This window comes from Mchenga conophoros, linkage group LG7 (genome assembly GCF_057382185.1).
Source record: "Mchenga conophoros isolate Kocher_MC1m ecotype Shallow Benthic linkage group LG7, M_conophoros_male_GT1.1, whole genome shotgun sequence".
Lineage (NCBI taxonomy): Eukaryota > Metazoa > Chordata > Actinopteri > Cichliformes > Cichlidae > Mchenga > Mchenga conophoros.
The window spans coordinates 63033649-63058345 of record NC_140532.1 but is presented as its reverse complement, the minus strand read 5'-3'; the positions used below and the strand labels follow the sequence as shown (position 1 = coordinate 63058345).

At 41.8% G+C, this 24697-nt stretch overlaps 2 protein-coding genes across 2 annotated transcripts in view; one reads left to right on the top strand and one right to left on the bottom strand.

Moving 5' to 3' along the window:
- The window catches only part of spon1b (spondin 1b), a 128262-nt gene that overhangs the window by 31394 nt on the left and 72171 nt on the right, over positions 1-24697 (bottom strand). The gene's annotated exons all lie outside the window — the stretch shown is intronic.
- Positions 16654-17421, top strand: LOC146571472 (uncharacterized). Its single transcript, XM_085281346.1, has 2 exons — positions 16654-16887; positions 16927-17421. The coding sequence occupies exons 1-2, from the start codon at positions 16654-16656 to the stop codon at positions 17419-17421; spliced, it is 729 nt and encodes a 242-aa protein (XP_085137472.1).

Below are 24697 nucleotides of genomic sequence, written 5' to 3'. Positions count from 1 at the left end.
CTTATCAGGACAAAATGACTCGATGCTGTCTTATAATAGCTGTCTGTCATTCTAGCACAGAGCCACACTTTATACTCTGTGCAGCACCCACCACTCTCTATAGTCTCTCGGTAGCATTATGGCCACTTTATGGACCGCGCAACACATTATCTATCATAATGCATCTCATCCAATTATTCAGCCAAAAGCAGGAAGACAAATGATGAATTTAGTGTGGCGCAGCACTTGATTAGAACTGAATTGGAAAGTCGAAATGTGCCCTTTCTGCTTTAATAAGAGCCTTTATTGTGTTTTCTCCACCTCCATCTTTTGTCTCTTTCTCCTTAAAAGACAAACACACACAGACACACACCGACACACACACACACACACACACACACACACACACACACGCGCGCGCACGCAGTAACACACACACTCTTGTTTTCTCCTCACTGCCCCAGGGAAGAGAGGAAGAGAGGAGGCTTTCAAGGCGACTGTAGAACCTTCAGTCAACCAGAAAAAGGGATTTTTTTTTGTTTTGGCATATCCCAAACTGATTCAGTTGTGTGTGTGTGTGTGTGTGTGTGTGTGTGTGTGTGTGTGTGCGCGTGTGTGCGTGTATCTTAGTTGGTTGGTTGTTGGGTGTGCGGGTGTTTGCATGTGTATGTACATGGAGGAAAACTGGTGTAGAAGCAAGTGTCCATCTTCTCTTGAGAGTCGCCCGGGGCTCTGTGACTTCTTTGGCTTCAGACCCCACCAACCTCCTCTCCCTCACACACACACACACACACACACACACACACACACACACACACACACACACACACACACACACACACACACACACACACACACACACAGATATTTATATGACTACAAAGAGCCAGAGGAGCGGAAATGCAGTGCCATCTCCAAAAGCTGCCATGATGGACTCAAAAGAGACAGACTCATAAATAGAAGGACACATGAGCCATGAACGGATAACAACACAGGAAGGGCGTCATCCACAGAGACAGCAATAATATATGCGTTTTTTTCATATTTTCACTTGAAGCAAATCTGCTTTTTGTGTTTCTTTCACGAATCCACAGCAGCTCCACAAAGTTCAATTAAAAACAAAAGCTTAGGAGAAAAACAATTTTGTCATGATGACAAAAAAAAAAGTATCTTGATTGTATAATAGACAACAGAATGCTTTGATTTTATCATCCATCAGCATATTAATACACAAGCTCTCCTCGTTTATGTGGCGCTTTCTTCCAAAGTCATATAAGATAGGAAATGATCCATGCTACAGCAGCTTGGTGTGTCACTGAATACATTTTTTCTCTGTTGCTTTAATGAGACACAGAGCAATGACTCATTTCACTTTTCAGTGTCATTTTAGTTTAACTTTAGCTACTGCTCTCACACTGACAGAGGATGGTTTAGGAAAATCCAACAAATCCTCATCACAGAGTCTAAAACAAAACTGCAGTGTCCCCATCAACTGGTAGCACAGAGATATGCAAAAAGGCTTCCATTAGAGCCTTGATACGATGGCAATGGCAAAACTGGACACAGATAACTCTTTTTTAACAGCCTGATAAAGTCTGGATTTGGAAGCCGACTGGGTGGCAATAGAGAAAGCCACAGCGTTTGGGTGCTTTGAGTATTGCCCTTTAATTTGTGTTCGCTCTGTTTAGCTGTGTTTGGGTTTACACACCACAAGCCAAGGAGTACTTTACAAGGATCCACATTTGATGAGTTCAGGGTGACCAAGCCGTCTCACTATTGCCAAAAAAAACATGGTGTGTTCGGGTGCCAAGTACAGAGAACTGGAAAAACATTAACACATTTAATTACCAACATTTAGGGCCATTTAGTTTTGGATGATTAGGGACAAGTTATAGACAAAAGTTAGTGTCAGTTTGCAAGCAGACCAACGTTTACAGAAGATTTGAAGGGAGAGAACAACTAAAACGTATTCTTACTGATAAAATGACAGTTTATTTGAGTTGCTGACTGGTTACCAATCAGTTTGTAGAAGATTATTATATCTCTTTTATTATAAAAGTTAATAAATACTGTGTAGAACATTTATACATATGTAAGGTTATTTTAAAGGTAAGCCAGACATTTATAAGACTTTTTACTAGTTATTTATCCATGCATACAAAAAGTCGTTGGTTAAGTTTTTCAAAAGATTGGGTTTTTGGTTCAAACATGATGTGTGTGGAGTGAGACTGGTCACACTTTTGCACTTCGTGTGCATCTCTGAGACATCAGCAGCTTGGACTAAATGGAAATGACACAGGGCTCGCTGACCTGGCAAGAGGGATTCTCGTGATCTTGTGAATCGCATAAAGAATCCAGCTGCCTCAGATGGTAATGGGTCAAAATTGTCCAGCAAAGAAGGAAAGAAAATTGCATGTGGCTCATTTTGAAAAGCAGTTTCAGCATCTTTTCATATAGTTTTGCAGACTTCTTATGCCCAACAAGTTGTCAAAATTTCAACATTACATGTAATGTAATGATTCAGTCCAGGCTTTAGGAGACAACAAAGTCGTCTGTGGAAAGGTTGAGGTATTCAACACTGGTGCTGTTTACATAGGTTTTCACACCAAGGAGAAAGTGGGTGAAAGATTATGTACATTATGTACTTTTTTTCCTGTTCAAATGACGGATAATAGGCTACTAGTTCCTAATATGAATAAACTAAACATGACTAAACATTTGTCTATGTTTCATCTTTCTTGTTTAAACATGAGAAACTCAGTAATTACACAATTTATACTTTCAAGAAACACATTCTCAGGATAAACATGATGAAGGCAATTTTCTCTGTCGTTCTTTCACCATCTGCCATTACCAGACACTCTGAATGTTTTGGTTCAATTTAGGCTAAAAGAAACAGCACCCTGTTCTTGTGAAACACTCCCGCACATTTTATGGCAGACCTCAGCCAATATCGCATAATGCAAAATGCTTTGTGGAGGCTCATAGGAGATGCAAATCTTCCTGTAATGGTCTTGTTTGTTTATGGCAATTATTGTAATGGCACAAAATGACTGTGATTTAGTAATGTTTAAATGCACATTACATTTTCACGAATGTTTTCGAGGAGAAGAGAAACAGGAGAACAGAAGGACATGGATTTAGAGACGCTTGTTGGGTAAGGACAGAAAACAGGAGGGAAAGATTCTGGAGGAGGAAGAAGAAAAACGACAAGCATTCGTGAAGTGAGACAAGGAGGATGAAAGGAGAGAGATTTTAAAAAGAGCAAGGCAGGAAATGAGAAGACTGAATTTAATGGTGGAAGAAAATGACAATCTGAGAGGCTACGGACAGGATAGAGCTTAAAAAGAGATGCACACATACATTTAGTTTGATTAAAATGACCTTACCTTCATCACACTTCCCTAGCATAATAACTACTCCCTCCATGCTTGTTTTGTTCTATATTACATTTCCTCAGGTTTGGGAAGCCTTTTAAAAACAATAGCATAAGCTATTTGGGGGCAGGTTAAAGTAAAGACTGCTTTGTTTTATTTGAAATTTGTCACTAGCCTAAATTTTTGGTGATCTTGACCGTGCCATGATCATAAAAGATGGATTTTGCTATTGTAAAACAGCATCTCAGGGAGTAGTTTATTGAGGACTTGAGACACAATGAATCAATTCTCTGCACAGTTAAACTAGGCTGATCGCCATCTGATTCTAGGTACATACCTATGTCATGTACAGATATGAGACTGGAATTTAGTTGTCATCTAATTTTTGGAAGGAGAAAATTCAAAAGCAGGCAGCAGGAACAAACAGGAATTAGGATAAGTGAGAAACAAGGAGCAAGGTGGCTGGTGATGAACTAAACAGCCGAAATATTAGGCCGCTGACAGGTGAAGTGACTAACACTGATTATCTTGTTGCAATGGCATCTGTCAAGGGGTGAATTACATTAGACAGCAAGCGAAAAGTCAGTTCTTGAAGCTGATGTGACAGAAGCCCAAAAAAATGGACAAACATGAGGATCTGGGCAACTCTGACAAGGACCAAATTATGATGGAACACCCCCATATCTCAACATGTCAGCTTTGGCTAAATGAGAGGGACCTCCGCAATAGAAGGAAGGTGGTTTTATGATGATGATGATTGACCGGTGTACACTACAGACCCAGTGGAAACTGTACTCCAACACACTGTATTCAAGTTTAGTTAAATGCTTAAGTAAATATGTTGAGTTGTTCACTGTAAGAAATCAATGTTTTTCTCTTTAATATTTAACTTGTCCGCCTTGGACGCCTACTTTGGGTAACCCTTGTTTCTGTTTTCTGAATTGAATGGTTCAGTCATATTTCTGGCCTGATTCCTGAACAAAATAACCGGGTGTTAGTGAGGTTGACCTCTGCTTATATAGCTTACAAGGGCTTCTCTTGGAATGAGAAAGCTCACCATTAAGACTACAGGGGAGGAGGTCAAAACTTATCTTTATGGGGAGAAAAGTTAAGAAAGATTCAATTTTAAGTTTAGTATCCTATTTTACTAACCCCACTAATCCTAAAGTAAAGCGCAGGCTAATGAGTTATAAAAGGTCTTACTATCAACTACAATACTGGAAATCGATGAATCCAGTCTCAGCTGGATTTCATGCATTTAAACCAATAATTCACCAGACATCTCAAAACTGTCAACCTCATGACATACCTAAGTCATCACTGGTGATAACCCCAACTCTCACCTTAGGCCACCAGAATATTTCATTTTTGTTTTTATTAAATTCTTCTTTCAAGTCTTAGCACTGCAGAACAAAGAAAATAATAATTCTAACTGAAATCCATCAAAAACTATTTTATTATTTCCTCTCTCCCCCCCAAAAAAGTAGAGTTCGGGTAAAAACAAATAGCGTTAGGACAGGGTAAGAGTTTGGTTTATTACCTACGATGACCTCAGAGTGTTCATGGCGATAGTTTTAACAAATGTCACTGGTATAAAAGTACAGGTCGGTTCTCTCTCTCTGTGTAAAGTCAGGGCTGAAGACAAAACCGCTTGCTGGTTTGTCTAGACTCTAACTTAATCTATCTTTAAGTTAAATTAAATTAAAGCTATCCAGAAACTAACTATTGTTACACTTTGGCTGATGAAAGCTCCCTCCTACAGTCTTTTCATTAGTAATGCAGGCAACAGAAAGGTAGAAGAGACGCCTTTGGGAAGTAAACAGTTAGCAGGCGAATGAATCTTCTCTGCCACAGCCTTTTGTAAATGAATTAGAGTCTTGCTCTGTTAAGCTGCTAGGGTGGCTAATTTTACCACTTAAAATGAGAGTTGAATGGGCTACTGTACTGAAGTGCCAGGGTAACACAGTATTAGACGTCCACACACATACAGGTTGGCTAAAAACATACATGCAGAGAACTATAATAGTTTTATTACAATACATTTCTTCTTTTCGCCTAATCAACATCACAACATTTTTTAATGTCTTCCACATAGATGCACATTTACTCATCTGTGCAAAGTGTTGAACTGAGAACCCACTGTTGGGTGAGCGCTGCTCTGTCAGAGACTCAATGTCATTCGTGTTCTGTCAGACTGTACAGCAGCAGGTGTCACAGCAGTGAAGAAAAAGCTGAGGCCCAGGACACATATTACAGCAAAATTACAAAGATTAGTGAGTGACACTGCTGGCAAACTCTCGGGCACACGGAGCCGAGGCGAGCAGCTTGAGGAAAATAGTGCTGTGACTCACTGCTGTCCATGCGGCATCTGAGCTGTGACAGCAAATATAACGTCTATATCTGGACAATCAGACTGATGGATGGGAAAATGGTGACAGGGTAAAAGCAAGAGACAGCGACGGAGATCTAGAGCGATGCCGACAAAATGGATAAATATAAAAGCAGAGATGGAAGGGCACCCGACGAGCCGGTGTGTTGCATATTTTTACCAAATTAAAAACTGAATGATGAAGGCAGAAATCGAGAACTAATGTTTCCCATTAGGGCAAAAAAAGCTTTTAAAGTCAGTTCAGCCATCAATAAATAAAACAGGAAATAGCCAGGGGTTGAAATGTTTTTGCAGTATAATAATTAAGAAAATCATCCCACGATTGTCCAGAATGGTTTCTGCAGCTTGCATCACAATAGCTCAATGGCCAAGGAGGTTCATAAATGTTCACAGACTTGTTGACATAGCAGAACTTCAACCTTCAGCCTATACGCTGATGAAGGCTGTAAGGTCTTAATCAGTTATGCCAGTCAAGTGTGAAGATTTGATCACTTACTAAAAAGCTGATGCACAGGGAGAGATGCCGCAATCTTTGCTCATCCAGTGTCGGGTGTGTTTATGACCTTTTAACCGTTTCTCAGAAAGGAGTTTCAAGTTTTGATTTTAAGCATTGGTCTGCCAATGCATCGTTTTTACATTACATTTTACAGCCACATATAATCATCAGCATCAAAAGAAGACACAAACTTTTATAAGACTTTTTCAGTCTTTAACAAAGACTTAAATTCAGCCTAATTTTATAAATCAATACATATTTAACCAGCAAGCAATTTTGTTGTACTCCTGTACTGTTGTATCAAAATGCAAATGCAACCTTTTTGTTGTTTTTTAAAATTATTTTGGATTATGAAATGACTACGATCAGTGCATTCACTTCAGGTACACACACTACTCTCAGATAGCAAAAAGTCATTTTAATATTGCAGTGAAAAAGTGTTTGTCCTGTTTGTTGGCATATTTGTCACATTGTTCAGAAAGTAAGTAAATAAAAAATGCAGTTTTTAAAAAGACAATTTAATTTATTAAGAGAAAATGTTATACAATACAAGTATAGGAAAGAAATGAATCCAACCAGGAATTTCATCTCATTCTCCAACGTGAGAGAAGAAATGAGACGTATGTCAGACAAGTCTTCTGGGCTCGGAAGGAGGGGGAGCAGTCAATGAGCTGGGTAGTGTTTGCTGAAGAAATGTCTCTGAGAAGGTTAGGTTGAAGTTAAAGCATGTATGTAAAGCATCTTAAAATAATCTCAGGTTAGGGTTGTGTCTGCTTTCTGCAAGAAAACAGTTGCAGTACCGTAGCTATTATCTGGAGTCACGTTCCTGTCTACCTGTCCACAGCTCCACCAAAACTAGGTGGGATTGCAAAATGCTCCACTGCATATATATGTAATGATCAGCTGCCTTTTACAGCTAAAAACAATGCTTGAACCAAAATACATAACCAATCAACTCACAGACAGTTGGGCAGGAACTTGGGGTCATATTTTGATTATATTTTATTGATATTTAGTGTAATTTTCTCACAGACACAGTAATCCTTCAGCACTGATTTCCAAGACAACAAAAAGCTACAAAAGTCCACATTCTGGGGCACGTGGGGCAGAAACAAAAGTCCATGTCCTTTAGGGGATTACTTTTTTTTTTTTTTTTTTTACACTTTGTTAGTCCTTTCTGAGTTTTGGCTACACAAATTTGCCTCTTTGGATACTGTGATTATGGGTCCATTGACAGTGACAACACCAGCTGAGTAAACTGGTGGAGAGCAGCTGTGCTTGAATTTTCATATTTGTGGTGCAATAAAAAGGTAGAACTGGAGCCCCGTTGATGTGCAACCCGTTCATCTTTTTCTTTTTGTCGTCTGCTTGTTTTCAGCCCAGCATCTGCTCTCATTTTGTTGTCAATATATGTTTATTTTTGTATTGTTCAGACAACATACAACTGGTACATCTACCAGGTGTTCAGCTGAAATCAGGTCATGTAAATATTTGGATTATAATGCAGATTGAACCAGTTGGGTCTGAAAAAAAAACCAGCCAGTGATATTAGTTGGTAATTTAAAAATGCCAAATCAATCCTACAAAAACAAAAACTAAACTACAAAAAAAATTACCAAAGGTGAAGAAACAAAGATACAGAAGGATCCTAGACTTAAATAACACAATAACCAAAGTGTTTCGAGTAGGATTTTTAAGACTGGAATCAATAAAGATACTTGGTGATTTAAAAATCCAATATAATTTTTTTTTTCTTTAGACACATGAATTAGTCCAGGATATTGGCAAATGGCTAATATTGACCGATATAGCCACCCTCCCCATATATAGGCTCTAGTTGCCATGGCGATATTACACATTGTTTGAGTGATAACGTAGTAACATAAAATAATGATCCTTGGCGATATGTGTCCTGTCACTTATCAACCATCTTTGAAACACCTCCAGCGAGCTATCTGCAAGACAGTCTCTCAACTGGGAGGGAATTATATATTCTGTTACACTATCCAATGGGACACAACTTCTTTTACAGGATCACCAGTCAAGCCTGGTAAAAATAACGTCAAAAGTCACAAAATAGCAGTTCTAAAGGTTTTATTCCCAGCACAACAACACGACTGGTTAACATCCTTCCTACTTTTAATAGTTTGATAACTTTTTAGGGACAGGTGGGACAACCCTCATCTCAGCAAATCAGTTAGTAGTTCAGTACGTAAGTGGCAATTATTGGGAAACGCATTGATGGAGGAAGAGGGCGTACTCTAGAAAGAGTAGCTTGTAGCAGTTTATTTAAAATAAATACATAAACAAAAATAAGTAAGAGCTCATTCATTTTAACCTGCACAAACTGAACTTAGAGTTATTCCCTGTGAACATCATCACTTTTAATTATCCGATCAAACGTTATCACTAAAACATCCATTTCCAATGTGTAAAGTAAACTTTGATGCTCCTACATTTAAGCTGCCCAGCACCCAAAAATGGATCCAGTCAAGCGTAGTATTAAATATCCATCTTTTCTAACTTGATCAAAACACGAATTAGCAGAGGGGATTAACGTGCACGAGGGGAACATTGCATTGTAACTAGAGCTGCAACGTTTCATTGAGCAATTCAAAGAATTCGATAATAAACAATTCTGGACACAAATTCTTTGCTGCGATGCTTCATTTAACACATGGCTCTGTACCGCGCCGATGTATTAAACGATGTAAACGTGAGCATTTCACCCACATTCACGACTAAAAACAGAGCTGCAGAAGTACAAACACTTCAGTACTTGAGTAGAATTGATTTTAGGTATCTGTACTTTACTTGAGTTTCATTGTACTTGAGATTATTTATATATTTTTGCATTTAAGAAAATGTTTTCTTAAAAACATTTATTTGAATGTAGCATGTAAAAACAATCAAAGGATTGAGTTATTTGCAGTTGTTAAACTTTAAAGCACTGTAATTTTTGTTTCTTTTCTCTTTTGAATATTTATTATTGCTCATTAATAACACAATAATTATTAAGAATAAGAATTTCTTATGCGATTACTCGATTAATCGATGGGATAACCAATAGATTATTCAAGTATTATAATAATAAGTGTAACACTTACAGATTTTCGAGTACATTTTGCTTGTCAGCTAGATTGAAACATACTCGTGTGCACAGGACAGAGGCAGACACACAGGCAGCCTGCAGCATTCCTTCCCAAATCCCCTCAGTGATCTCAGTTCTGCCCACTTATCACTCAGCTCAGTTTGGAATGAAGTTTTGTCTGCAGGGACTCTGCGACAAGAGGCTCTGTATTGTCTTTCCAAACTTGGTCTAATAAAGGAAAATGAGCCTGGGGACTCTGGGAAAAGGTGTCTAATAAAAAATCAACACTGCACTAATGCAATTACAATTGCATAGGGGCTGTGGAACTGTAACTCAGTCGGATAAAATTCCCAGCTTAGGTCAAAGTGTGGGAACACACACACACACACACAAACACACATCCTCTTCTCACATGCACATGCTGCACAAAACCGCACTCAGGAAACCCATTTTGGTTTTAGGCAAAGGTGAGTGCACGATGAAACAATCTAACCTTTTAGAAACAATTCTCATCATCTTACAGGATATATCTTCAGTCATTTCTCAGATATTATCTTGCATACACACACAGTATCTCAGCTCGGGAGGTTATTTATCAACCATCTGCGACGTCGATATAAAGCCATGGGGCATTTCACATCATCTGTCCAATTACATTGTAATTTACTTGTCCCTCAAGCTAGGTGCTGTAATTGTACTATACAATATAGCAACCAGTGTTCCCCTACAGCAAAACCAAGAACAGATTTCAAATAAACAAAGCCAATATCTCCTTTCCCCTGAAGACTCACTAGTTCCAAATCAATCATATAATGTGTTTTTTTCCCCAAGACAACTGATGGACTGTGACAGTGAAATGTTTTGTGCTTTAAATGTTTCTCATTTTAATTTTGCTTCTGGAAAGTTTGTTCATTTCCGTGTACATGTAAAACCCACCATAACTCATATTACAGGAATTTGAGTTAAATTTTAATACTTCACATAAAACACACGTATTGGATGTCAGCGTTCAAAATCAAAGTAATGGAGCAATAGAAACCACATTAGAAGTGAGACTTTACGACTGTGTTTCTAATTGTAATGATGCTACTGGCAAATGTTGTAATGTCAGCACATTAAAACACACTGTTTTATTTGACGCTGCCAATTAAAATCCTGGTGTTAGTACAGAGAAACAATTCCCCATGGTTTAGGATTTATAGGCGTTGGATCTGCTGTGACAGCAAAAACCACACCCACTGTTTTTAAAGCCACAAAATCTAAAATCTGAGGCAATAACCGATAACACTGAGTATCCACAAGAAAGGTTGAAGAAGAAGAGCAAGGGGAAGGGGGTGGTTGACCAGGCAAATTACAGCTTTGGCACAGCGCACTAGCTGGTTTACTGAAGCCTGGAAAAAAATCTCAGGGGACAGAGATTTGTCACATTGGAGAGGAAAAGGTCCTAGCAAGGATAGTAGATTGGGACCAGAACTATCAACCACAAGATTATTTGACGACTAGGCCTCTGAATCAGTTTTCTGATCCAGTTAAAGTTGTTAGTTCCATCCTTGTTACTTCTTTTAATTTAAAAACACTAGTAGCTTACTTTGGGCATGTTTGGATCTCAGGAATAGCCTTCTCTGAGATGAATACAAAACTTCCTGTTAACTCAGAACAAAGATCATCTTTTGAAAACCCAACATCCTGTCAGAAGCTAGAACAGACTCAAAAACTCTTCCAGATACATCAGCATATAGGGTTGGCACAACAAACAGCAAAACAGCAACTATCTCAGTTCCCTCCACTTTGGTTTCCTTGTTTCGATCTCACAGCTCCACAGTTAATAACCATTTTGCAAATTATAACATAACCTCATGAGATCAGTGGGTCCCACATTGTAATCAAAGAGACGGCCCTGAAAGAGCTGATAAATGGGCTGTTCCGGTAAACTCTGCAACACAGTTCCAGCTGTGAAAACAATGCTTAATGTGGGCTGGCCCCCAGTCGGAAGCCTTACCAATGATATTAAAACCTAGTGCTGAATGTAGTGTCACATGTAATCTAGAGATGGTTTGACAGAGTAGAGTAGAACAAATGCACTGAATTAGTTAAGCAATCTCCTTTGTCAGAAAAACCCCATTTTCTTTCCACTTACAGTCACAAGGTTGACCCAGAGAACCATATTAGAGACACGCTAGCTGCTTTTAGACCAAACATGTCTGGGTGCTACTCAACTTGAGAAGTCACCTGGGAACTAAATATCTTTTAAGCCTTTTTCTGTTTGCAGACCCTCTACTAACAGGAACAGTGGAATCGTGCATTAGCTGAGCAGCTGCTGGTAAAGCAAAGTCACCTAAGATTGTCCCTTACTTTCTAATCCTTGTGTGGGTTCTCTCCGAATACTCCGGGTTCTGTCAGCCCTGTAATAGACTGGCGACCTGTTCAGGCTGTATGTCGCATTCGTCCCTAAGTCAGTGAGCATCTCCTTTATCTCTCTCAGAAAAGCATGACTTCCCATGTCTGTCTTCACGGCACCCATAATGTGTAGTTTTAGAGGCCTGTGTGCTCCATTACTATATCCTTCAAGTACTGATGTCAACCCAAGGGACTTTTTAAAAATTGAATTTTTCTAGAATAGGCAAATATTTAAAAACAATAATTGTTATGCTTTCCAGACCAAGTTCTTACTGGTCAGACAATCAAGTCCAGTCTCCATTATTCACCAGTACTGCCTTTGGAGCACTCTGGAGCATTTTTATTAGAAATACTTGAAAATTAACATGGTTTGCTATGAGGTACTATCCTACAAATGAGTTTAAGCTCCAGATTCTATGAATGAAATTAAGGTATCTTGTTAGCCGGTGCAGTTTATGGATGTAGCTTGTTAATTTTAATCTGTTCTGACTTTTTTTTAAATTACATAAAAGTGGCAAAAGCTACAGCACAGAGGCTTCAAAATGCTCGTCCACAAACCAGCATGAGACTAGCTGTGTCAGTCTTTTGTACTGTCCAAGATGTCTTTTTACAATCTACTGAGGCTAAAAAGGCTGGCAGGTAGAGTCACTTCACACACTTTGGCAGACTAATTGATTGTTTTAGGAGCAGGTAGGATTGCAGCCAGGATTTTGTTGACTGCAGCCAAAGTGATTTCACATGGGCCTGCCCTCTCCAAACCATTAAGGGCACAGGAAAAAAGGCAATTTTTTTTTTAAAAATATTTGAAACTGTAGCTTTTCATGACATTTAAACTGTGGTTGCTTCCTACTGGTGTAGCTTGGTATTTTAGAACAAAACCGGCATCACAACAGTGTGATGTTTCAGTGTTTCAGTGCCAAAAATGTTTTTATTTGTGTGTCTATGTTTGTTTGTGTGTTGGTGTGCACATTTCCTGTAACCCGGAGGCCTGGTAATCCATCAAACCCGTGTCAGGTGTAATATGTGACACGTTCACCTGAGGAAACATTGTCACATTAGTCAGTGTGGATCAATGTTGAGTTTTGTCTTGGAAAATCTCTCTGTCGCAAACAACCAAACAGCTACAATTAATAACAGCTGAAGAGCGAGGTTTTTTTACGCCGTGCATGATTTACAGAGCTCCGTGGTAAAGCATATGCACGAGCTTTTATATTTACATGAGCAAAATGCGAGCGAAAGCACACCCACAGATCATCCCACTTTAAAGTGCTAACACACCTATCGTGCCGTTTGTTTATGTGTTTGCCGTGCCATTAACTGTGAGGTAGTTTGGGAAAATGGATGACTACTGAATCAGAAAGGAATTTGTTTTTCACCACCGGATCCACGGAAAAAGAGGAAAACATCAAAACATGTTATGACAGATTAAGAGAAAAATACTTTGAAGCTCAGATGAGAAATTAGATGTTGTCATTACAATAAAAATAAGTCGACTGACATGAAAGCACGTTTGAAAGTGAGTTCTTGCAGTAGCAGAAATGGGGGTGCTTTGGCACGAAGCCTTTTGAATTTGCATTTGAAGTGGATCTGGAAATGACGTTTTAAAGACTTCTATCCATACAAGGCTGCGAGCACTCATCCAAGACACCTCAAAGGCTTTTAGACTAGGCACTCAGGTTTAAATTTGAAACATCATTATCATCAAGATCTACTGGAGATGAGAAGAGAAGAGGAGGGGTAGCCGAGAAGAGGTAGAAAATTTCATCTTATTAACCTGAGTAATTTAGTACCTTGTCTTGTGTAATGGGAGTCTCGTACCATTAGGGGGCTTCTCCTCTTCTCCTGCACACTGTTTGTCCATTTCCCTGTTCCTCTTGGTCCCTGTGGTGACTGCCAATTCTTGCCATATTGTTGCAATCACTCATTTCAAGTAAACCTCAACTGATTGGCTCTTTTGTTTCTGCATTCCGGGGAAAGAAAGGTTCTGACATTTTCTCAAGCTTACAAATGTTGCTTTTAGCATAGTGGGCTACAGATAATTGATCAAAACTGCAATCTTGAACCTTTCCTTAGCTGTAATTTAGGAAGAAGGCAAAGGTCATTATGTGCTCAGCTGAGAACTGGTTCTTTGCTTCTGGCAGCTAAGGTGATTATTTTGAAAGCGCCTCTGGCAGTTTCATTTTGTGCTGTATTATGGTAGACTGAAGGAAAAGAAAGCCCTGACTGACCTGAAAGAAACCTTTTTATATAAAAGAAGGAAGATAACATGCTGCTATTTTTTTAACGCCTAGTTTTTGCTTAAGCATTCAGGATTTAGTATTTGTTCTCATGCATCGTTGCCTTGCTACGATTGGCTGGAGGGTGGGCAATATTTTCCAGTTACACCACAGCCCTGACGTAGGACTGGGAACCTTACTAAGGTTAACGTTAACATATTTTTTCGGACAAAGCCAGCTGAGACAGGCCGGTGCCAAGGCTGAGATAAACGAGGAGTTATCTCATAAAGAGGAACAAACAGTACTCCAAGAACAGACAAAGCCCAGCAGAAACCTTGAGGAGGAGCTCCATTTGCCCCCACCCGGGAAGAGCCTCAGAAAGGAGAGACATCCATGGCATCTGAGGAAGAGCCTCAGAAAGGAGAGACATCTAAGGCAAGAAGAGGGGTCCCTATTTGCCTCCAACTCTCTCAACAACACCAACGACCAGGACAAGGGACCACGACCTTCCCCAGTCCCCCAAACCCCTGACAGGCCATCACCCTCCTCCCCCTCCCTTTCTCCCTCCTCCCCACACCTGAAATTCACTGAGGAGATGATGGAGCGGGTCAATGCTGGGCTCAGATCTACCCCCCGTCCCAATCCCTTTTTGTCCCCCATAAACCCCCCACCAGAGCGGCCAAAGGTTCGCCATCGAGCCCCACCCTCAACAGAGCAATCGAAGTCACATTGCCCAGCCTCGCCCCCCTTAGTTCCTCTTCATGCCCTGTCTCCGCAGTCTGATGTGTGATGTGTGGAGGGTCCGGGCTGTGAGGATTATGGCAGTGATGACTTTTCCCAGGAGAAGCTGGGACCCTGTTTACTAGAAGGTTTTAAAATTTCTGTACTTTCAGGTGACGGAAGGAGACATGTGGCCTGGTCAAAACACAGAGAGCTACACTCTAAAAGATCTTTAGTAAACATACCTTGTGTGCCACAGACTGCTCCCAAACACGAGGGGACAAGTAATACCTCTAAAACACTTAAGTTGGCTTTATTAAACATTAGATCTCTAGCTGGGAAAACATTTTTAATTAATGATTTAATCACTGAGCACAGCCTTGATTTTATGTTTTTAACTGAAACTTGGTTGGACCAAAATAACAGTGGAGCTGTTCTCATCGAGACGACCCCTCCTAACTACAGTTTTATCAGTGAGGTCAGGGCGAGCAGGAGAGGAGGAGGGGTTGCTGTCTTATTTAATGAATCATTTCAATGTAAGCAGCTATCTCCTGGAAGTTTTCAGTCTTTTGAATATGTGGCTTTACAGCTGAAGGCCCCATCCAAAGTTGTGTTTCTTAATGTTTACAGGCCTCCCAAATACTGCACAGACTTTTTTAATGACCTCAGTGAACTGCTGTCTGTGATCTGTGTTGATTTTGACTGTGTAATTATTGCTGGGGATTTTAACATCCATGTGGACAACCCTCAGGACAAAGGGACTAAAGACCTGAGTAACACTCTGGGCAACTTCGGGCTGACTCAGCATGTAACAGAGGCCACACATAATAGAGGACACACTCTTGACCTACTGATCTCCAAAGGCCTGAGCATTTCACACATTACTGTGTCTGATGTGGGCCTGTCTGATCATTACTGTGTTTTCTTTGAAAGTAAAATCTCAGCCCACACAAATATATCAACAACAATGATCACAAAACGGTGTATAACTGAACACAGTAGTGCAATTTTTAACCAGGTCTTCCCATTAACACCTGACCTGCCCAGAGGGTCAGTCAATGAGCTCGTCAATAGCTTCAATGCTAACATGTTAAATGTAATGGACACTATTGCTCCCATTAAGGTGAAGGTTATCTCTGGAAGGAAAAAGTCTCCATGGAGAAACTCCACACTGGTGAAAAATGAAAAAAGAGAGTGTAGGAAAGCTGAGCGCAGATGGAGAAAAACAAACCTCCAGGTTGTTACGGCCTCCGGCCTCAGGTGGCCCCGCCTTCCTCTAGGTAAATCAATGTGTTCCAGGACTCGTGTGTGATTGGTTACTGGGAGACCCGTGCCAACCCTCACTTATGCAGAATGAAGTGTGCCAGACCACACGGACGATTGGCTGCCCCGGGATCCCATGATGCTCCAAGAGGCAATCAGTGGCTGATCGTACCCACCTGTGGCTACAAAAGGCTGGAGGTCCTTCACTCAGTGGCGGCTGCTTAGGACTGAACATGCAGTTTGCCCTTCATGCCTCCCTCGTCGATCTTTGTTGAACTTATTCATATTGCTGACCTTTGTCGAACCTTGGTGCATGCTTTAAACCTAGCCTGATTAGAGTTTTGAGCTGCTAGCTGGCTGTGAGTAGGATTGCGTGAAGCTGGCTTGCCTTAGTTAAAACCCTAGCTTTTATTTTGTGTGCGGCCAGCCTGCCTTAGTTACCCTTTAACTTTTACTTGTGACTGTTCTTTCTTTATGTAATAATTGTCTGCCCAGTGGTCTGTTGCACAGCCCTGTCGGTTTTCTGTTTAAAGTTTGGAATTAAAACCTTTTGCTTTACTCAGTTTTGTGTTGGGGGGCTCGTGTATGTTACTCCCTCCCTGACGCCTAGCAGAGGGGGTCGTAACATAAGTGGGAGCTCGTCCGGGATCCCTCATAGGGGGTCTTTGTTCCTGGGGGTGGGGGTTAAACAAAAAAAAAAAAAAAATCACTAGAGATTAAGCACTATGTCGGCTGCGTTTTGTTTACAGCACTTTATAGCTGCCCCATCTCTTGAGATTATTAATAGCTGTCGCAAAAATGATTTGCTGCAAATTGTGGATCACTTTCAGCTGCAGGTTTCAAAAACCCTCCGTAAGTGTGATATAAAAGCCTTAGTGGTGGACAAGTTGGTGGGAGCTGGTGTGCTTCAAGTGCCTGTTTCACCTGTGGTCTCTGGTGTGCCAAGCCAAGCTGCCGTAGTTGAAGAGGGCCAAAATGGTTCTAGTGGGGATGGTGAGGGGGATGAGCGGGGAAAAACGCCGCGCACGCTTCCTCGCTATGACCCACTCTCTTCTGGGAGTTCAGAAGGCAGAGAAGGAGCTCGGCTGAAGGTGCGGCTGGCACGTCTCCACTTGGAGGCTGAGGAGAAGGCTCAGAACAGGCGGGTTCAGCTCGAAATAAGAAGGCTGGAAATAGAGGCAGACAAAGCCGTTAGGCTCCGAAAGCTTGAGCTGGAGTCTCAGTCTCAAGCCTCATCTGTCTCTGCTGACAATTCCGGTCCCACCTCCTCGTCCGCTTCTGCTTTTAAAATTAATAAGTGCATTTCTTTAGTGCCCACTTTTAGAGAAACTGAGGTTGATACATACTTTGCAGCATTTGAACGTATCGCTGGCGCGCTGCAGTGGCCTAGTGAGATTTGGCCTCTTTTGCTACAGTGCAAACTGTCCGGCAAAGCCCAAGAGGTGGTGGCTGCACTTTCTTTAAAGGACAGTTTAGATTACGCGTGCGTTTAAACAGCTGTCTTGCAGGCATATGAGCTAGTTCCTGAGGCCTATAGGCAGAGGTTTCGCCAGCAAAAGAAATTGCCAACTCAAACTTATGTGGAGTTTGCAAGAGAAAAGGGGGTTCTCTTTGATAAGTGGTGTGTTGCTTCAAAAGCGAGTGACTATGACGCTCTGCGCGAATTAGTTTTGTTAGAGGATTTTAAGAAGTGCATTCCTGAGCGTATTGTGCTGTATTTGAATGAACAGAAAGTGACGTCACTCGCATCTGCTGCTGTTCTTGCTGATGAGTTTGTACTCACTCATAAAGCCTCGTTTACTGACAGTGAGAAGCCACGGGTTAGCCCTGTGCAACAGCGCCACACAGCTAAAGTGTCTGGGTCTAGGGAAAACCGTGAATGTTTTTACTGTCATAAAACTGGACATGTGATTGCTGACTGTTTAGCCTTAAAATGCAAAACATCAAATGCTCAGCAACCCAAAGGGGTGGGTTTTGTAAAAGCTGAGGCCCGTCATGAGGTCCATGGTTGTGGTGGTAGGGTGCCAGACCCCTGTTTCGAACAATTCATTTTTGATGGCTCAGTATCGCTAACAGACAATCCATCTGAGTTAAAACCTGTGCGTATTTTAAGGGACACTGGAGGTTCTCAAACTGTCATCCTCTCAAGTGTATTACCATTTTCTGCTGAAAGTGAATGTGGTTTTAATTCTGTTCTACGGGGGATAGAGATGGGTTACGCTCCCAGACCAGTTCACAGAATTTTTATTAAATCAAACCTTGCTACAGGATTTTTCCCTGTTGCTGTTTGCCCGGCCTTGCCAATAGAGGGTGTGGCCATGCTGTTGGGCAATGATATCGCAGGAGGGGTAGTGCTCCCTCGTCTGGAGGTTTTAGACAACCCCCTGAATCAGAAAGCCTCTGATGTTTCTATGCACCCTGGGCTGTATCCAGCCTGTGCAATAACTCGAGCACAAGCTCGTAAAGATACTGATATTGCCCTCTCTGATTCTGTGTTGATGTCCTCATTTTCCGGGGAGAATGATGTGCCCACTAACAGAAACAATGTTCTGTCACCCCCAGACTCTGTGAAACCTGAGGAGCCTGATCCATTTCCTAAGGTCTCTTTGCTGCCCTTGACTAGAGACCAGCTATCAGCAGCTCAATTAGCTGATGAAACACTACAGAGCTGTTTCAAACGTACGGTAAGTGCTGAGCAAGTCGAGAAAGAGCAACAAGCCTATTTTGTAGAACATGATGTTCTAATGCGTCAGTGGTCTCCACCCGGTGCAGAAGGTGCAGATTGGAGTAAGGTCAAGCAGATTGTAGTTCCCTCTGTGTACCGGCAAAAGATCCTGGCCCTTGCCCATGAAAGCCAGTGGTCGGGACACTTGGGCATCACGAAAACATACCAGCTACTATTAAAACATTTCTTTTGGCCTGGTATGAAGCGTGATGTTTCTAAATTCTGCAACAGTTGCCATCTATGTCAGGTTGCAGGTAAACCTAATCAGGTCATACCCCTGGCTCCGTTGTGTCCCATTCCTGTAGTGGATCAGCCATTTGACCATGTCATAGTAGACTGTGTGGGCCCACTACCTAGAACAAAATCAGGAAAGCAATACCTTCTCACAATCATGTGTGGAGCTACCCGTTTCCCCGAGGCTGTCCCGTTACATAAGGTTACAGCAAAAGCAGTAGTTAAGGCGTTGACAACATTCTTTTCAGTGTTTGGCTTGCCAAAGGTCATACAGACCGACCAGGGCTCAAACTTTCAGTCTAAGCTGTTCAAGCAAGTGGCTAGCACTCTAGGAGTCAAGCATGTCGTGTCCTCTGCGTATCATCCTGAATCGCAGGGTGCATTAGAGCGGTGGCACCAGACCTTAAAGACGATGCTACGCAAATACTGCCTGGAGAGTGAAAAGAGCTGGGATGAGGGTGTTCCATTTGTGTTATTTGCTGCCCGTGACGCCGTTCAGGAGTCACTTGGTTTTAGTCCTTCTGAGCTGGTATTTGGCCATAGGCCACGGGGACCCCTCAAAGCTCTGAAAGAGGCGTTTTTAAGCCCACATGGGGTCTTCAAAGTGAATGTCAGCAGTTATGTAAAGCACTTCCGTGAGCGTTTGAATCAAGCCAACGCTCTGGCTAAACAGCACCTTGCCGCTTCACAGGGAAAGATGAAACGCCATTATGATAAGGCTTCTGTTAAAAGAACCTTTCAGGTGGGGGACCAGGTTCTTGTGCTCTTGCCTGTTCCAGGCTCAGCCTTGTCTGCGAGGTATAGTGGCCCCTTTAAAGTTTGTGAAAAGAGAGGGGAGACAGATTATGTAATTTGCACTCCCGACCGCAGACGCAAAACACGCGTCTGTCACATAAACATGTTGAAACTGTACCATCCTCGGTCAACGCCAGAGCCTGCTGGGTTCTGTGCTCCTATTGTAGCCTCAAGCCACCTAGAGGAAGGAGGGGTGGACGAGGTTGATGGGTTAAAACTACGTTATCCCACCTGTTCTAGACCCCGTCTGCCTAACTCTGAAATGCTAAAGGCATTGCCGAGTTTGCTTGAGCATCTGTTTTCAGAGCAGCAAGAAGACATAATTGCCTTGATTAGGGAACACCCCTGTTCATTGGGGGATGTGCCAACTTCCACTACGGTGCTGGAGCATGACATCGATGTCCAGGGAGCTAAACCTATTAAGCAGCATCCTTATCGAGCCAGCCCCCATAAGCGCTTGCTCATGAAACAGGAGGCTGACTATCTGCTGCAACATGGCTTAGCGAAGCCCAGTCAAAGCCCCTGGAGCTCGCCTTGTATAGTGGAATCTAAGCCAGATGGCTCGCCCCGTTTTATTACAGACTTCCGGAAGGTGAACTCTGTGACTGTGGCTGACTCACATCCTCTCCCAAGAGTTGAGGATTGTGTGGACAGTATTGGGACTGCTCAGTATGTCTCAAAGTTAGATCTTCTTAAAGGTTACTGGCAGGTCCCTTTAACTGAACGTGCCTCTAACATCTCTGCCTTTGTTACACCTGATGATTTTCTACAATACACAGTCATGGCGTTCGGCATGTGTAACGCTCCTGCCACCTTCCAGAGGCTAGTAAATAAAGTCCTCCGTGGCCTGTCCAACTGCAGTGCCTACCTAGATGATCTAGTAGTTTACACTGAAACATGGCAAGATCATTTGGAAACGTTACAGCAGGTATTTCACCGTTTGGCTCAAGCTACTCTAACTCTCAACTTAGCTAAGTGTGAGTTTGCCAAAGCTACAGTGACGTACTTAGGCCGGGAGGTGGGACGTGGACAGGTCCGGCCCATAGATGCCAAAGTGGCAGTGATTAAAGAGTTTCCCACACCTACCACCAGGCGTGAGTTGCGTAGGTTTCTAGGGATGGTGGGCTACTACAGAAACCTTTGTAAGAATTTCTCCTCTGTAGTCAAGCCATTGACTGACCTACTCAGCCCGAAGGTTGAGTTTGGCTGGTCAAGTGAGTGTCAGGATGCTTTTGAGAGTGCAAAAGCCCTCCTCTGCCATACTCCTGTGTTAGCTGCACCTGATTTGACGCGACCATTCAAACTTGAGGTTGATGCCAGTGCTGTCGGGGCTGGGGCAGTGCTGTTGCAAGAAGACTTGCAGGGTTTGAACCACCCCGTTTGTTACTTTTCCCACAAGTTCAATAAAAATCAGCTAAACTACTCCACCATTGAAAAGGAGACCCTGGCTTTGTTGTTGGCTCTTCAGCACTTTCACGTGTACCTGAGGTCCAGCATGTTGCCTCTTGTTGTGTACACCGACCACAACCCACTTGTGTTCCTTGCTCGTATGTTTAATCATAACCAGCGCCTTATGCGCTGGGCTTTGTTGTTGCAGGAATACAACTTAAGTATTCGCCATAAAAGGGGGTCTGAAAATGTTTTAGCTGATGGTCTGTCCCGCTTGTAAACATGTTTTACTGTGTTTGTTCTTTGTTGTTGTTCACACTCTGCAACGTCCGCTTCTGCCCGACCTAGTTGGTGTTTTAAGGGGAGGGGTGTTACGGCCTCCGGCCTCAGGTGGCCCCGCCTTCCTCTAGGTAAATCAATGTGTTCCAGGACTCGTGTGTGATTGGTTACTGGGAGACCCGTGCCAACCCTCACTTATGCAGAATGAAGTGTGCCAGACCACACGGACGATTGGCTGCCCCGGGATCCCATGATGCTCCAAGAGGCAATCAGTGGCTGATCGTACCCACCTGTGGCTACAAAAGGCTGGAGGTCCTTCACTCAGTGGCGGCTGCTTAGGACTGAACATGCAGTTTGCCCTTCATGCCTCCCTCGTCGATCTTTGTTGAACTTATTCATATTGCTGACCTTTGTCGAACCTTGGTGCATGCTTTAAACCTAGCCTGATTAGAGTTTTGAGCTGCTAGCTGGCTGTGAGTAGGATTGCGTGAAGCTGGCTTGCCTTAGTTAAAACCCTAGCTTTTATTTTGTGTGCGGCCAGCCTGCCTTAGTTACCCTTTAACTTTTACTTGTGACTGTTCTTTCTTTATGTAATAATTGTCTGCCCAGTGGTCTGTTGCACAGCCCTGTCGGTTTTCTGTTTAAAGTTTGGAATTAAAACCTTTTGCTTTACTCAGTTTTGTGTTGGGGGGCTCGTGTATGTTACTCCCTCCCTGACGCCTAGCAGAGGGGGTCGTAACAAGGTTCATTATGACATTTATAAAGGGAAACTTCACAATTATAATTTACAACTGAGGAATGCAAGGAGGTCCTACTTCTCTGACATCATCACTAAAAACAGCCATAATGCTCGGGTCTTATTTTCTACAGTTGACAGGCTAACAAACCCTCCTGTGTCAGTGGCAGCTGAACTTCATTCGACCATGGCCTGCAATGACTTTGCCAAATTCTTCACTGAAAAAATCCAAAAAATTAGACAAGCAATTGGTACATCAACAGCAGATCCAGGATATGTACTGTGTCCACCAAAAAACTGTTTAAACACCATGAAACAGTTTCAACCTATTAACAGCAAAGACCTGGAGGACATCTTAGGTCAACTGAACTCCTCCTCCTGCTGTTTAGATGTCCTGCCAACAAGTTTTTTTCAAAAAGGTCTCAAAGACTTTAGAGTCAGACCTGTTACAGATCGTCAACTTTTCTTTATTATCAGGTGTGTTTCCAGAATCACTAAAAACTGCTGTAATCAAACCTATACTGAAAAAGGACAATCTTGACAAGACACAAATGAACAACTACAGGCCGATCTCAAATCTCCAGTTTTTAAGTAAGATCATTGAAAAAGCAGTTTCTCAACAGCTCAGTTACTTCTTAAAACAGAATAATTGCTACGATGCCTTCCAGTCAGGTTTTAGACAGAACCACAGCACTGAAACCGCTCTGACCAAAGTGTTTAATGACATATGTCTGAATACAGACAGTGGAAAAATGTCAGTCCTAGTTTTACTGGATCTCAGTGCAGCATTTGATACAGTTGACCACAACATATTACTCAAACGACTGGAGAACTGGACAGGTCTTTCAGGAACTGTACTAAACTGGTTCAAAACATATGTAGAAAACAGGAAATACTTTGTATCAATAGGTAACTTCACATCTGAGCAGACAAGTATCACATGTGGAGTTCCCCAAGGTTCCATCTTGGGACCCCTTCTGTTTAACATCTACATGCTCCCACTGGCACAGATTATAAACAACAACAAAATAAACTATCACAGCTATGTAGATGACACACAAATATATATCACAATGTCACCAGGAGACCGAGGCCCTGTACAGGCTCTTGGTAAATGCATTGAGGAAATCAATGACTGGTTGTGCCACAATTTTCTCCAGCTAAACAAAAACAAAACTGAGGTAATAGTCTTTGGCGCCAAAGAAAAACGATTACAGGTCACCAGAGAACTTCAATCTATACATCTAAAAACCACAAACCAGGCGAGAAATTTGGGTGTAGTGATGGATGCAGACCTAAACTTAGAAAAACACATTAAGACAATAACAAAATCAGCTTACTATCACCTCAAGAATATTTCAAGGATAAAAGATCTGATGTCTCAACAGGACCTGGAAAAACTAGTCCATGCATTCATCTTTAGTAGGCTTGATTACTGTAACAGCATCTTTACAGGTCTACCTAAAAAATCAGTCAGACAACTACAGCTCATTCAGAACTCTGCTGCTCGAGTCCTCACTAAGACCAAAAAAGTGGACCACATCAGTCCAGCTCTGAGGTCCTTACACTGGCTGCCTGTCCGTCAGAGGATAGACTTTAAAGTTCTGATGCTGGCCTATAAAGCTCTGAATGGTTTAGGACCAAAATACATCAATGACCTCCTGACCCGGTATGAACCATCCAGATCCCTCAGGTCATCTGGATCCGGTCTTTTATCAGTTCCCAGAGTCAGAACCAGACACGGAGAAGCTGCATTCAGCTTTTATGCTCCTTATATCTGGAACAAACTCCCAGAAAGCCTCAGATCAGCTGAAACACTCAGTTTATTTAAATCCAGGTTGAAGACTCACCTGTTCTCAGCTGCATTTGAATAAAGCACCAAATCCACACTTTAAGCTTAAATTTCAAAACTTACATTTAACTACTGATTTTATCTACTGTTCTGATTTTATATACTGTTGTTTGTTTGTTTGTTTGTTTGTTAATTAGTTAGTTAGTTTATTTGCTTGTTTTATTCAATTTTAAATCATGCTTTTTATTTGTTCTTGTTTCTAATGTCTCTGTAAAGCACTTTGAATCACCTTGTTGTTGAATTGTGCTATACAAATAAACTTGCCTTGCCTTGCCTTGCCTTTAAACACATTTGTTCCATTCGTTCTTTGGAGCCTGAATCGGGTTTTTGTAAACACCAGAGAAAAAAAGGAAACCTGTTTGGTCTTCACAGTAAGTCGTGTTTGTGCCGGTGAGGGCAGATGTTAAGGTCTGCTAGTAGAAATGCACCAGGTACAATTTTATTTCCAGTTTCCTCCCAAGTCTGATCTAATTATCTAAATCTGATCATGACAATAACTCTGATTTTCAGCATCATCAAACATTTTCATACGTTTTCTTTAACCCTTTCATGCATGAATTGTGACAGCCGCAATCAGGATTTTTTAAAGTATTTTTATTCATCTTTAGGCATGAAAATTTTTAAACATGTACTTTTCAAAGAGTTTTTTACATGTCCACTTAGGTGGACAACTGGCTGACCAGTAGGTGGCAGGGTATGGAGTGAGACATCAATGTCCAATATAGTGGTTTATGTGCAAGTATACCATCATCACTGACA

Coding starts and splice junctions, on each gene's coding strand:
- LOC146571472 (XM_085281346.1), top strand. CDS start 16,654: ATGTCGGCTGCGTTTTGTTTACAGCACTTTATAGCTGCCCCATCTCTT. Junction 16,888..16,926: donor TGCCAAGCCAAGCTGCCGTA/GTTGAAGAGGGC, acceptor GGGGATGGTGAG/GGGGATGAGCGGGGAAAAAC.